At 35.7% G+C, this 15,801-nt stretch overlaps 1 protein-coding gene across 12 annotated transcripts in view; it reads left to right on the forward strand.

The window, feature by feature from the left end:
• The window catches only part of sox6 (SRY-box transcription factor 6), a 199,845-nt gene that overhangs the window by 27,396 nt on the left and 156,648 nt on the right, over positions 1 to 15,801 (forward strand). For 9 of the 12 annotated variants that reach the window (XM_056461452.1, XM_056461449.1, XM_056461456.1 and 6 more), the window contains exon 4: positions 13,851 to 13,901. The exons of the other annotated variants lie outside the window; for them this stretch is intronic. Coding sequence is in view for 2 of the 9 variants with exons in the window: in XM_056461453.1 (XP_056317428.1) it covers positions 13,858 to 13,901 (44 nt within the window). In the remaining 7 variants the exon portion in view is untranslated. The remainder of the gene's footprint in view (positions 1 to 13,850; positions 13,902 to 15,801) is intronic. 12 annotated transcript variants of the gene reach the window in all.

A 15,801-nucleotide genomic window follows, 5' to 3' on the forward strand; every position in this document is an offset into this window, starting at 1 on the left:
TAAGTTCATATTAATCTTTTTTCAAATGTCACTTCGATATGAGGTGCAGGACAGAGTTATATTAGTGTGCAGAAAGCCCCACTGTTGGCCCTGCATAATTAGGCCACTGAGAATGGCATATTCCAGCTCAAAGTTCAGGGCCGCGCGCTAATGCAGCAGCTTTATCCCTGTGATTTCAAGTCAAACAGCGTCTTCAGCTCAGATCAATACGCTCTATTACACCAGGGCAGCCGCTTTTTATTTTAGCTGCCGTTGTAGTGTGCGTTAAGTCCGCGCTCAATGGCTGTCAGAGGAAACGGAGTCAGATCGCTGAATGGAGAAATAACAAAGGGGCCGGGAATGATTACGGCTTTTCTCCGCACAACTTGTAACTCCGGAGGGTGAATATTGCTGCCATTCAGAAATAGAGGAAGATCATGTATTCTGATATGATTGGATGTAATAATACCAGACTCGTTTCTTTTATAAACCTTGCTTGGTGGTCGGTGTGCTGTTGTATAATGTGTAAAGCAAATTTCCAGCGGTTTCCGAGGTGCCACGTGCGGTGTTCTTAACATTTGGGATGAGGTTACATGTTCTGTGTTGCCACTAGGCCCGTTTTAGCCCTTGTGAACACTGATATTAACATTGATATGTCACAGGGTCAGCTCTCTTTTTAGGGAATGAAACGCCGATTGTTAGGCTGAATGAAGGTGAAAGGACCACTTGAGTTAGAACAGTAAACATCAGGCCTATGCGCTGGCCCTGCTCCAGCACTGAGGGTAACAGTGTAAGCCTTGTACTGTACATCAGGTTGGCATTGTGTCAGCATTAAGACCGATGTGAGTTGGTGGGTGAGAGCGAATGCTTGTGGTAGAGCCAGCATTAAATTTTTTTACTTATTGAAAATTATTAAATGGAATTATCATTTTTTTTTGTAGTAATAGACATTGAAAAGTTTATCTTGAAAGTAAAAAATTAAAGGGGAATTTTAAGCAAGTGTATAAACTGACTGTCTGAAAGGACTTTTTGATTTCAAAACACATTTCTGACATTTGAATGCAAAATGCGTTTAAATGCTATTGACGTGAAGGTCAAGCTTTCAGAGAAAAATGCATTATTTTAAAACTGCCCATATGTGTTCAAAAACTGAATCATTCAAAAATTGAATGTCCAGTGTCCTTTTTTCATTTCACAATTTCCACACTTTTAAAAGCTTGAGAAAGGGAATAAATGGACCCGTTAATCATTCCCATAGCCCCTGTACTTACCAGACCTACGAGACCTAAAGCCTGATTTATACTTTCACCTAGTGCCGCGCCGCGGACCTCTGCTGACTGTGCGCGCACCTCACGAAATGGCCGAGGCTTTTATATTTGACGTGTTCGCCATCGTGATATTCTTTAAAACGACAGGAAGCATCAAAACAGGGTGTCCGCGGGGTCCTAAAAAGTATTAAAAGTATTAAATCAATTATGAGAAAATGAAGGCCCTTAAAAGATATTAAAAAGTCTTAAATATTTTTTGTTTAAGCGTTGTCCAAATTGTTTGACTCCAAAAAAGAATTAACATATTTATTTTCCTCCTGATATTAACAACGGCGTGCTCGATCTATGCGATTTTTTTCGGGCCAGGCGCATCCGGCCAAGCTCCTTTATCCGGGTGATGTCACGTAATATACGACAAACACAGTGTGACGCTCTCCACATATAGCGAAACCATAGAGTGAAACAGATGGCAAAATGGGAAAATTTACGTTTGCATACTCCTGGTTGGAGAAAGACAAGTTTAAACAGTGGCTGAAGCCTGTCGCTGAAAGCAACCGCGTAATTTATTCTTTCAAGCTTTGTTTCTTCCGAGCTTATCTGAGTTCTGTTGTGTGGTTGTGCTCCATTGATTTATTTAACTACAACTGTTTATTAACAACTGTTTATTAAGTTAAAGGTTTGATACTAATTAGAACTTGAATTGGCGATGAGGTCTTAAAATATTCTGAGAAAGGTCTTTAAGACGTCTTAAAAAGGTATTGAAATTACCTGTAGGATTCCTGCATATACCCTGCAAAAGAAACTGACCTTAAAATCAGACGCATAAACAGAGAAGTAGGAAGTTTCCAGAACTACGTCATATCATTAATATTATTGAAGATTTTTAAACAAATTATTTTTATTATTTTTATAAATTATTTTAAAAACTATAAGGATTTTTATAACCATTCAAGATTTTTTTTAAATCAAGCTTTGATGCACCACTCGCTTTTGTTCATATCTCATTCAGTTTTACCTATTAAAGTTTAATAAAATATTAATGACAACAGAACATGAGTTGCTTTACAAATATATTTTTTATTATGGCAAGAATAAGCGCAAAAAATTACACTTACTAAAAAATACAGGTTTTTTTAGATTTAGCCCGCTCCACAATTGACACATTACTGTGTAGTTTCTGTCCTCTACTTATATCCTAAAAAGGCATTAATAGTCCAACATTACTGACCATTATTACCAATAAAGCCTAGAAAAAAGGGCAAAAGTATGTTATAAATTGATGGGTTTAAATATTCATATCCAGTTATCAAATAAACAATTTGTTACTTCATTTTAGTTTTGCAAATATTAAATTGTTTTAAATTTTAAATTGTAATACATACATCAGTGTAAATGATGGTAGAAAAACATATTCTGTAATTGTTTACTAAAACCACATGGGTCTTCCATTTTTGTCGTGGCCTTTGTTTTTGGCTTTAACAAACTTATCCCTCAAGTTTTTCTAAACTTTTTAACAAAAACTTTCCTCCTTTCCCATGACTTTTGCAATTTCCAGCCAACAATTATTGGTCATCTGGTTATCCCTATGGTTACGCATGGACGGATGCTAAAGATGTCTGTACAGTAATACCGTTTCAGACAAAATCTTTTCAGAGTGCGCTGTGCAAACTGTGTGCTCGAGTCTCAAAAAATATCTTGCGCTCCGCCAGCCAAAATCATGTCGCGCACACCCAAAGTGAACCTCCGCAAGCTCCATGATGATGCCACATTCGCTGCGCGCACTCAATCGAACTAGCAGACACGTCAAGTATAAACCAGGCTTAACACACACCTATTAATCTAAATTGCTTTGCAACTTTAATCTGCGTGTTTAATTAATCACAAAATGAGGCAGTAAGTAATTTGGGCTCACATATGCCCCGCGTTTAATCACTTCTGCGCAAAATCAGTCGGAAACACCTGAGGAAGGGGCAACGGCATCTGTTTGAACAAGCAGAATACACTCTTTGTCAGTGTGTGCCATTCATCTAATAAAGCTGCCGGAGCCTTCCTTCATTTCACATTTAGAATGTCTCAGTGTTGATGTCTCTGTGGGACCCATGTCTCCAGAAATTATTTCCTGCAAAAAAACGCTCTCCTGGACCCTTAATGAAAATGAATAACCTTTTGGTGGTTATTTTCCCATCTATTAGCAACCTCTCCCCAGCTTCACTTCTCCGCTGACCCTCTTCTTTGATTGTTATCAGAGAGGCTGTTCAATAAGGGGTCGGCATTTTAATTTCATCAACCTAATTGAGAAAAAAATAAATAAATCTTCGCTCCCTTCTTTCTGGCCGAAATGCCCAGTGGAACATAAAATTTCATCAGTGTGAATTTAGAATCAGATTTAATTGTTGGAAATCGAATTATTGTCATGAAAGGAAGTTCTAAGGTCTTCAGACATCTGCGATGGTCGAGATCCTCGCTGACGTATTTCGGGTATTCGTTTTCTTATTAGTTCTCATGAGGTTTCTTTGGCGACGCCAGCAGCATCCTATTCTGGTTTCTGGCTTTTCCGCACGCATACAGGTGTGTCAAATCAAAGCACAGTGTAATACGTTTACTGTATGTGCGTATGCTGTTTATTCATGCCGCATTTAACTGATGTAGTCTAGCTTTGACCCATTGATCATCTGCAATATGGGATTTCCTTCAATCACACTGTTGTAACCTAACATCTCAACAACATGCTGTCACGGCCGGGGCAGTGGCCTCTGCTAAAGTTTATTGGATATTTGGGCCTTTTGAAGGCTTGATGTGCTTTATCTAATTTTCAGAAGAGTTATACATAATATACACTTGGCAGTCTTCCCTGGTTTGAAGGTAAAGACAGTAACCAAGGTAAAAAGGCATTCTGTTATTGGCTATATATGGCCATAGACATACTGAAGAACATGACATTAATCTCCTGGCTTTCAAAGCTGGGCAGACTAATGTATAACTGAAAGTCCTGTAAAATGAATTAATGATTCCAAGCGTGAACTTTTCTCCTAAAATGCCATGAATCCTCCAGAGCTGATAATGTGGCCCGACCCCGGGGTGTGAAATCCTTGTTATGTTGAGAGTTGCCAGTTAATTGATTTGCAAATTATTTAAAGTTTGTGGGGCCCAAGGGAGCGCTTGCCTCTAATGATGCCCATTCCCATAGAGTTTCCTTCTCTCTGTATTCCACTGCCTCGGCACAATTGTAATAAGCTAATATGCCTTATCGAAGATTTACAGCACATTTTCCCCAACAGGAAACGCTGAAATTTAGAAGTCTTAAAGCAATTAATGAGAAGGAAACATTGACAGTAATTCAACATTTATCAATCCAATGACAATTGATCAATTCATTTCATTGGCTGTGATTTAAAATTCTACGACATATTGATTTGGTAGTGTATTGTCAAAAAATGAATAAATCATTTCTGAAAATATTGCAAACATTTTAATGTTATTTTGAACAGATGTTGAATTTCATATTTGAATGAAATGTTATTTGTAGTCTAAAGAATAAAAATAATACTACATTTAAGAAATATAGGTACAGTTGAAGTCAGAATTATTAGACCCCCTGTTTATTTTTTTCCCAATTTCTGTTTAACCGAGAGAAGATTTTTTACAACACATTTCTAAACATAATAGTTTTAATAACTCATTTCTAATAACTTATTTATTTTATCTTTGCCATGATGATAATAAATAATATTTGACTATTTTTTTTATATTTTTTTAAAAATATTTTTATATATTTTTATATAAGACACTTCTATACAGTTTAAAGGTTTAACTAGGTTAATTAAGTTAACTAGGCAGGTTAGGGTAATTAGGCAAGTTATTGTATAGCAATGGTTTGTTCTGTAGACTATCTGAAAAAATAGCTAAAATGGGGCTAATAATTTTGACCTTAAAATGTTTTTAAAAATTAAAAACTGCTTTTATTCTAGCTGAAATAAAACAAATAATAAGAAAAAATATTATCAGACATACTGTGAAAATTTCCTTGCTCTGTTAAACATCATTTGGGAAATATTTAAAAAAAGAAAAAAAAAATCAAAAATGGGTCTAATAATTCTTCAACTGTAATAAGACTTCAGCTGTATATTTCAGACACTTAACTTCAAGGAAAACTGATTTACTGTTTTTTTTGTAGCTGCACTTCAAAACTATTTACACTCAATTTTCATTTTGCATATTTCCAGCTAATTATATTGAATATATAAAGGCGAAGACATGCTACTTTGTATTTGCCAGCCACCTGCATGAAGCGCATCTGAAAAGACGACTTGTTCTGTTGTTTTGGACTCGCAGGAGCTTCTCAAACTCGATTAGAGACAGTGTGCATTTCATTGTTGGTTTTATCGCGTTGACGTATCTTGATTTATCCCATTTTTTTGTTTGTTCATCCACGATGCACTCCCGGTAATAAGAGGAATATTTTTAGACTTGAATGTGACTTGTTAAAGAAATCTTGCCTGTGTAGATTGTGCTGAGGTCACCTGCGTAAATTAAACATCCCCATGAATCTGAGCTTATCTGATTACCACTTGCCTCCTAGAAATATAATTAGCATTTCTGCTTCCCTGATGCATACAACGAGGGCAGATTCTCCCACATGGCTTTATTCACAACTGCACTTCTATTGGCATCATAGTTTTAAGATTTTATTCATCAGTGCATGCTTTTTTCATGCAAAAAAAAAACAAACATGTTTAAGTAAATAACATCTAATTTAGCACATCACATGTAATGAATGAATGAGAAATTTTAAAGTAGTACCTTTTAACTTTCTGTCTCCTTCAAACAGCCCATCAATTGAAGAGTAAAGAAAAAGGAAAGCAGGAAGCGCATCCTAGGCTTAATTGATTTGTTACGCAGATGTAAGTTAAGAGAGACCTCACCTTCTGTGGGGCTTGTAAGTTTGTAAGCACAAGGTAATGTGTCCATTAGGGGAGGCAGATGCTCAGCCGGTTGAGTTGTAGAGGAAAGGTGCACGGCGTCTAACCCACTAAGTGGCTGTTTCTCTTTGCTAATATAAAAGAGACCCTGAGCCCTCATTAGCAAGTGCTGTCATTCAGACACAGAGTGTCGGCCTGATTTAAATAAAATGAAATGAAGATAGTTCTTTCTGGTCCCCTGGCTTCACTCATTGCCATAAACATATGCTCTGTGCCCCGCTTCTTTCCATCTTATTTATGACTTTAATTTGTTGTGTGGGCTGCGCTGGAAATCAAATTTAATACAATCCTCCCAGGGACCCTGTCATATAATAACATGGTAATTTCTGTGTATCCTTTTGAAAAATGAGGAAATTAATTCTTCCTGACATGTTCTAATTATTCCAGTGTGAACAGGCAAATCCAGTTTCTCTCTCTCTCTCTCTTGCCGATAAGTGTCAGAGGCAGGCGTGCAGCCTCGACGGGCATCTAGGTGCTAATGCTGACCAGCAGTGCGTTTAATTTGAAACATGAGCAGACACCTTTCAACACACCTTCCTAATGTTGGGTTGCTTCGCACAAATTAATTCACTGACTGAGCAGGGGGGGGCTGAAACTAAAAGACGGGACAGGGGCGCTGTTAGCAAGAGTGTATTTAATGGGTGGGCTGAAGTGGGGGGTGGTGGGAGGAAGCCCGTCTCTGTCATGTCTTCTTTTGTGGTGCCATTCGGAGGTGTGTGTACACGTGTGACAGGAGGACACCCGTGAGACGTGTTTGGATCTGTGGACGGAGGTTTTTTTTCTCTCTCTTGTTCCCAACACTGTCAAAACCTTTTCACACCTTTCGCGATTCAGATGAGAAGGGATGAAATGCTTATTTAATTAGACTGTCATCAGTCACTTCCAAATTTAGTGCTTTGGCATTAATATGGAATCTGTTTGTCTTCTTATGGTTCTTCTCTGAAATGCATTTATGCCTTGAGCAGATGCCATTGTCCACATAGACTTATGTGGAAGGGATACAGACACTTTTTGGATGTATTATATCAACTGAATTTACAGAAGGCTTTGAAAAACAATATTGATATTTTTGGATTAGAAGACATCAAAAAATGGCACTTTGCCATATTCTCTGAATATTTAAATACAACGATTATAAAATAAATAATTACATAATAATAAGAATATTACTACTACTACTACTACTACTACTACTACACTGTAAAAATTAAATGATCTATTAGTCCTGACAGCATATGTTTTTAGGTCATTGTAACTTATTAAACTAAGCTAATAATATTCTAACTTAATTTTATAAGTTACGCAAGCTGTTATAAGTCAGTTTAACATAAAAAAGGTTAATTTGATTCAGCTTAAAAATTTAAGGCCACCAGGATTTTTTACAGTGTACTACTCATACCTGTCAACATTGGGATGTGAAAAAAAGGGACATGCCCACCGTAAACTCTCTCAATCATCCCCAAATTACTAAATATGTTCATCTGGAACTGTTTCATTGTAAATAAACAGTTAAACGGTCAGTAATATGTTTATATTATTATTATTTACAAAAGAAAAATAAATAGTATACATTAGCAGCAAATAAATTTGCAAATAGCTTAGCTTATTAAAATTAATAGCTATTATAAAGTAATAGAGTTAAGTTATCAAATCTCATTAATCTTTTTTTCACTGTATAACTTACACATTCTGATTATAGAGCAATGAATGAATATCATTTATTTAGATTTTTTGCTTGATTACATTAAATAACAGAGGTGTCACTTTAAAAATGCACACATCTAACGTTATAATGAAAGCATTTGATTGCTTTCCTAGCTTTTTATGCTCATTTAGGACAAAATTAGTTGTGTTTGGAAACCCCCCCCCCACTAAGATCGACATCATTAGATGTTGTTGTTATTATTATTATTATTTTTATTATTATTATTATTACCCACCCAAAACCTAGACTTTCGCTTCACTTTAAAACGTGTGTACAGAATCCGTTTGGGAAATAGCAGCTATTTATTAGAGTGCGTCTGACAGTCACGCACCGCTATATGACTGTTTTGAGGATTGTATAGGAGGGGCGACGGCACCTGTAATGAAAAGGAAGGGAATCTCACCATTTTTATATTTAATTCAAGGTGTTTTCATGCCTAAATAAAATGAAAGCACAGAACATATTTAAAAGCTAGGGGCGTCCCCTGGTGGTTTGGCGATATGGGTTGCGTATAGGGAGGATTGGCTCTGTAATGTTTATTGCCACCCTTCATAGAAAGATTGAAAATACGGGAGAAATACGGGAAAATACCTTTACGGGATGATAGCGGGATAGAAGTGTAAAATATGACAGAATCCTGGGAAAAACGTGAGGGTTGACAGGTATGGTACTACTACTAATACTGCTACTACTACTACAACTACTAATACTAATACTAATAATAATAATAATAATAATGATGATGATGATGATGATAATGATAATGATGATAATAATAATAATAATATATTAATTAACGTTTATTATTAATTCATAATAATTTATTTAAAAAAGTGTATCCATGGCTAGGCTGAGTATATTTGTATGTGTGACATCAAAGCCTAAGCTCCCTATTACATAAAGTTTACTTTTACTGACTGCTCAGGTGTGGGTCAGTCAGCACAGGAAAATCACATGACACAATGGCCTGTTATTATTGCCACATTTCATTGACATCATTTCATTGTACTGCTTTTGCCAGGGCACAGTTGTGATTCTGATTAGAATTGTTTAACTTTAACCAGTCTGAGAATGGCTGATGAAATGAGTAAAAACACAGAGTGTGTTTCATGTCACATGTAGCCCTCTAATACCTGTCAGTGGAGGAAAAATATCCCCCTTTTTTCCCACTCTAATTACGAACAGCGTTTAAGGCTCAGTGATGGAAAAAAATAAACAAACAGAAATGGAGTGAACCTCTGAGTTGGGTTAAATCCACAAAGGCTTAATTGATTTGGTGTGTGTCATATATATAAGTGTGTGCGCTACAGAAGAGAACTTCCAAACTCTAACGTCATGTGCACTGAAGAATAGAAGGCCTTTATAGTGTGTGGGTGTGGTCGGATTGAGTCTCCCTCGCGCTGATTGGTCGAGGAGGGGCATTGTCGCCGCAGCGCCACTGCGTCGCATTGTCACACCCTCTGGTTTAATCAGGGACACGCCATAGGAAGACAAGCTCATCTTCTTCATGGAATAAATGATTCGTGTTGGGTACTGCAGCTCTGTAACATTCATCTGGTTTGAGGCCTTTTCTTGTGAATGAAGATGTCTTAAATGAATTGTCTGGCTCTCAGTTTCCCTCCTGCTGTCTGGAGAACATAGACAGAGCAGATCTGTGGTAGTTCGTAGGATAAGTTTAGTCACGGAATCGCTGGGATCTCCATCTCCATGCCCGAGCCCACCCACTCTCCATAGCACTACATTAATTCAGCCAGTCAATTTGACTGAAAGTTTGAAATGTGCAGTGCGTTAGCGAGGGGGGCCGTACAGAAGCCGTGTTAATAGCGAGGGCTTGTTGTCCATATGGTACTGTTTTAATGGAGCACATTTGTTGCAGATGGTGGGAGACTTCGCTTGGGCAGAAGAAGCGGTTCTTGGCAGGTCTCAGGCTCTTTGGAGAAAAAGGCGCACAGAACTTGACTTTTAACGCTGATGTTGATCGTCGCTGTTTTTCATATAACAATCCGTTGCCCTTGAAACATGGTCTGTTCTAAATTTAGGCCTCGCTTTACTCTGTTTATTTATTTCTTTTCGTTATGCCGAGACAATACGCTGTGGTTCAGTCACTTTTTCCCTCAGCTCGGGCCTGTAAACCGCAGTGAAATCCACACACAGTAAACGTAGTTGTCTCAATTTCTGCAGTGAGCTTTTTTTCAGCTGCAGGAGAGAGTTTGGGTAACGCAGCAGACAGAGAAAATTGAGGGGCCACGGAGAAACTAGTCACTTGAGTGCTACTGTTTCAGAGCTGAACTCTCACACTGGATAAAAACACAGAGCTAGCTATTATTTGACCAGAGGTCAGATCTCATACAACATGGTGAATATGTCCTGGACTTTATATTATTTATATTACTGGATATTATTATTATTACTATTATTATTATTATTATTATTATTATTATTATTATTATTATTATTATTATTATTATTATTATTGTTATTATTATTATTATTATCATTATTATTGTTATTATTATTAAGAAATAAGTGTGCTAGTTAGTAATGTATAGTTATAGTTATATTAATTGTCAACATTTTGTTGTAAGATATTAAAAACATTATTTATTATTATTATTATGTTACTAATAATAACAACTACAATTTTCCTTTTTAATTCAAAATGATGATGATTATCATTCCCTATCAATTATTACTTACTATCAGTAATTACCAAAGTGTCAAAGTATTATTAATTGTCAATTTTATTGTAAATTATTTTAATAGTCAACCATTATTGTTTTTTTCATTCATAATGATGATGATGATGATGATGGTTCTTCTTCTTCTTCTTCTTCTTCTTCTTCTTCTTCTTTTTTTTCTTTTTCTTCTTCTTCTTCTTATTATTATTCTATTTATTACAACATTTTATTGTAAGATATTAAAAACACTATTTATTATTATGTTACTAATAATAACAACTACAATTTTCCTGTTTTATTCAAAATGATGATGATTATTATTCACTATCAATTATTACTAACTATTAGTTATCACAAGTCTCAAAAAGTAATATTGTCAAAATTTTATTGTAAATTATTTTAATAAATCAACTATTATTATTATTTTTTTTATAATAATAATTATTATTATTATTATTGGTTTTATTTGTGATGATGATGATGATGATTGATATAAAAAGATGAATAATACTTTATTATTATTATTATTATTATTATTATTATTATTAGTAGTAGTAGTAGTAGTAGTAATATTATTCACTATCAATTATTACTATCAGTGATTGCAAAAGTCTCAAAAAAGTAAATTCTATGACAAGTGTTGTTCTGGAAAAAATATTAAATCTGAATAGAATAAAATTAATTTGCCACTCAACTGCCCTTAATCTAACAGGCTGGTTATTCTGCATTCCTTTAGTGAAACTTTTTATGCAGAATAAATAAACCGGACAATCAAACTTGAATTTAACCTCTCTCCATTCTGAGAGCAGAGACAGACGCTGTTAGCGTGCATGTGTGTGTTTGCTGTCTTCTTGCTGCCCCACTAACAAAAGCAAGACTTGTAGAGAGAGAGAGAGAGAGAGAGAGAGAGAGAGAGAGAGAGAGAGAGAGAGAGAGAGAGAGAGAGAGAGGAGGCTGTTTTTTAACACTCTCTCGGATGGTGAGGAGACACGCTTGATTGCCTCTGTTGCGTTTTTACTGTTGTTTTCGCGCGTTGTCACTGCTGTGGCAGCACTTGGGTATTATGTGAGCAGAGCGCCCATGGCCCAAAACACTCCTTTCCTTTCACCCCCAGACACCTGACTGTGAGAAGAGCCTTTGCGGATCTTACAGGTCCTCCGGCCTGCTAAAAGTACTGGCCAGCCTGAAAGGCGCAGTGTCCTTGGGGCTCTCTGATCTAACTCTTTCCATTCTCTCAGTGGCTTTGTCTCAATCCATCCTCAGTCACACAACTCACCAGCATGTGAGAGAGAGAGAGAGAGAGAGAGAGAGAGAGAGAGAGAGAGAGAGAGAGAGAGAGAGGAGAGGCATGGGGCAAATTACGCCCATGTCATTGGAAGCGAAAGCATTTAGGAGGCAGAAGACTGGATGTCTTTTGACTCTGATGTGTCTCTTATTTATGATGATGATGAAGTGAGAGAGGGAGTGGGGTGTTACAGCATGAGAGAAATCGCTAATTAGTTTCAGCACTTGATGAATTCCGCTTTTGCAGTAATGCATTAAAAAAAAACAAGCTCGGGAAGTTTATCCTCTTCCAGTTGCTCCAGGAGGGAGCAAAAGTGGGAAGATGGGTGCAGAACTTTTATTTAATAATAATTCATTTAACTTTAAATGAACTTAACATTAATGCATTTGAATAAACTAAATTATAATATTTAATCAAATATATTATTTGTATTAATTATATATTTATTTTTATCAGAGATGTGCAAAGTAGGGCCTGCAGGCCAAAGTTAGCCTATTGTAACCTTTCATTTGGCTTACCACACCATCCGACATAGTCTTCTTTATTTAGTTTTTTTGTTTATTGCTGAGCTACAAAAAAAGCTAACTGAATTAAATGTTTCAATTAAATGTTGTAAATCAATCTGATTTTAAAAAAAATTCAAATACTGCCACGCTACAGATAGAGAACTATGCAGAATCGGCGAGCAAATCAATTGTTTTTGTTTTAACTGTAATAAGTTCATTATAAAATGTAATAAAAATAAATAAATAAATGGTATTAGTTAATATAAAGCAATAATTTCTAGTTATTTTTAAATATTATTAAATAAATTAAGAAATTACCCATGGCAACTATATTAACCTTACATACTAGACCTTCAGAAGAAAAAGTTTGGGCATCCATGATTTATATCAACAAACAAATATATTAAAACTGGTTTAGCCAAATCATCATTTAATATTTGTTTTTTTTTTTTTTCCTTTTTATTCCCTTCACTTTCGTCAATTGATGAAGTTTTCCCTTTGCCGCTGTTGCCACTGGCTTGCTTGTTTTAGGACTTGTGGAGCTACGCATCAATGTATTTGCTCTTCAGTGTTTGGACTTTCAGCAGTGAAAATTAAACCACACTGAACTGAACAAAACTGATCTTAAACTCTGAAAACTGGACTGACACAGTTTCATTTTACTAGAACTTCTATGTGAAGCTGCTTTGACACAATCTACATTGTAAAAGCGCTATAGAAATAAAGATGAATTGAATTGAATTAATATAACCTGCATTTTAAATTTTCTGTTTTTATATTCTCTCTGCCTCTCTGACCACATTGCACTCTTTACATTGTCTCTTGCATAACAGTTTACTTTGCTGTACAAACAGACACTTGATCTTTATAAGTCATATATGCTTGCACGTCTCGTAAAGACCAACAAGTGAGACTAATGGAAACCCTTTGGAGACAATTTCCAAACACGTGCTTTCAAATTTGCGGTGTTCGACTTTTTGGAGCAGCCTCTGTGCATGGTGATATCATGACCACATCCTCCCGCCTCCCCGCGGCCCAACACGGGCTCAGATTTGGCCCCGTGTGGGCCCTTGTGGTCCGGCTTCTAGAAGCCACACACACATGGTCCACAGCTGGACCACCACACGCCGCTTTTGGGAGGAGCAGCTCCCAGGAACCACTGTCATACGATAACATATCATCAAAAACGGGACTGGAAAACCATGTGCGCTAATGACAAATGTCTGTTCCTCCAAAAAAAGACGAATGAAAAGCTATTAGTGGAGCCGTGGGGAGTGTTACATCTTTGTTCTTGTGTTTGGTTTTTGGAAGATAAAAATGTTTCAGGGACAGCGGAGGATGTGTCGGTGGTTTTGTCTGTTTTTCTCCCCTCTGTAACTGTTTTAAAGTTGCCATGCTAACGTGTGTTCGCTCAGTTACAATGGCTCTCTGTGTATTTCTCCTGCTACAGAACCCAAATGCTGAACATGGAGGGCTTTCTGCGTAGCAGCTTTTTACTGAGGTTAGTCGCTTTAGTTTTTCTGTCGTTGCCACAGGGGGTCCGGCGGGCTGATTTCATCTGTCCTTTCACAGCTCCGATTTTTCACTCCACCTAGCTTTAGCCGACCTGTGGGATGATGTGTTGTCTGTGTTTGTGTGTATACTACCAGTCAAAAGTTTGCTAGCGATTTTATTTTTTAAGTGGCTTATTCTGCTCACAAAGGCTGCATTCAGTTCATTTAAATAAAAATGAATTAATAGAAATAAAAACTCCAATTCTGAAGAATTGTTACAATGAATAAAATATATTGAATGTAGTAAAATCTAATTAATGCTTGTGATTTTAGGCTGAATTACTCCAATCGTTAGTGTCATTCAGAAATCATCGAATATGATAATCTACTGCTAAAACTATCAAGCTGCTTCATATTTTTGTGGAAACTGATACAGTACCAAGTACCAAAAACATTAATAATGTAAAATTATATATAATGTTACATTTATAATGTACTGATTTATCTTTGTTAATATTAGTTGATGTTATTTAAGTTAAATAACATTCGTTCATGCTAACTCACTGTGCATTAACTAATGTTAACAAGCACAACTTTGGATTTTAATAATGCATTAGTAAATGTTGAACAATCATTAATAAATCCTTTCCAAGATTATACATACTTAGCTATTGTTAGTAAATACATTAGCTAACATTAACTATGGGGTCAATCTAGGGCCATATATACTTGCAAAATAAAATAAAGTTTTGCAAGTGAAAATGAAGTATAGAGAGAGAGAGAAAAAAAGCAAATCTTCAAAAATCGCAAAGCGAAAATTCATTTTTGAGAAATAAAATTACATTTTGCTAACAAAATTAAAGAACTCAAAGGGAAAATTAAGTTCTGAGAAATAAAAATACAATTTGCAAACAAAACAAGAACTGCAAATAAAAATCAAGCAGTGCAGAAATATAAATAAAATAATTGCAATTTAATTATAGCATTTCACTTTGTGGCCCAGATTTGACAAGGGGGCGGAGTCGAGGGAACTTGGGTGTTTACAGGGCCAGACCTGCCTCCATTTAAGTGACGTCATCACCTGGAGACACAGTATCACCGAAGTGGTCTTACAACACCAGGCCTTCCATAAACACCCAAGTTCCCTTGATTCCACCCTCTTGTCAAATAAGGGCCACAAAATAAAACACGCAGAAACGGGAAGTGCAAAGTAAAAACAGCATCACAAACTCACGGTTGACTAAATAGCAAATCAAATTGAACATTGCAATTGACTGGACGGGTTTTGTAAAGGCAATGCTATTTTGTCAAGTTTTTTTTTTAAATTGCAAATATTTTATTTTTTTGCACTGCTTGATTCTTATTCGCAGTTCTTGTTTTGTTTGCAAATTTCATTTTTATTTCTCAAAACTTAATTTTCTCTTTGTAGTTCTTTATTTTTGTTAGAAGATTTGTTTGTTAGAGATTTGTATTTATTTATTTATCTTTTGCTCAATACTATAAGTATATATGGCCTTAGATTGACTACATAATGGATCATTATTCTAAAGTGTTACCTATGCTTTTGTTTTAAACTCTCCTTTCATCAAATAATCCTAAAAAGTGAAATACTCTGACATGAAACTAAGAAGCAGGATTTTTTTTAACATTTAGAATGATAAGATTCCTTAATAATTATTGTGTATATATAATAATTGATCATAACAGCAGATCAGCATATTTTAAGGATTTCTGTAGGATCATGCAACACTGTAGACTAGAGTAACAAGCAGAACATTTAAATTGAAAGTAATAAATTACACTTTAAAATGGATTTAATTTTGTATTGTAAAATATTTACAGTAGTTTCTACTGTATTTTGATCAAATAAATGCAACATTAATGAGCAAAATAGTCTTCCTTTAAAAG

The sequence above is a fragment of the Danio aesculapii genome, chromosome 7 (assembly GCF_903798145.1).
Source record: "Danio aesculapii chromosome 7, fDanAes4.1, whole genome shotgun sequence".
Classification (NCBI taxonomy): domain Eukaryota; kingdom Metazoa; phylum Chordata; class Actinopteri; order Cypriniformes; family Danionidae; genus Danio; species Danio aesculapii.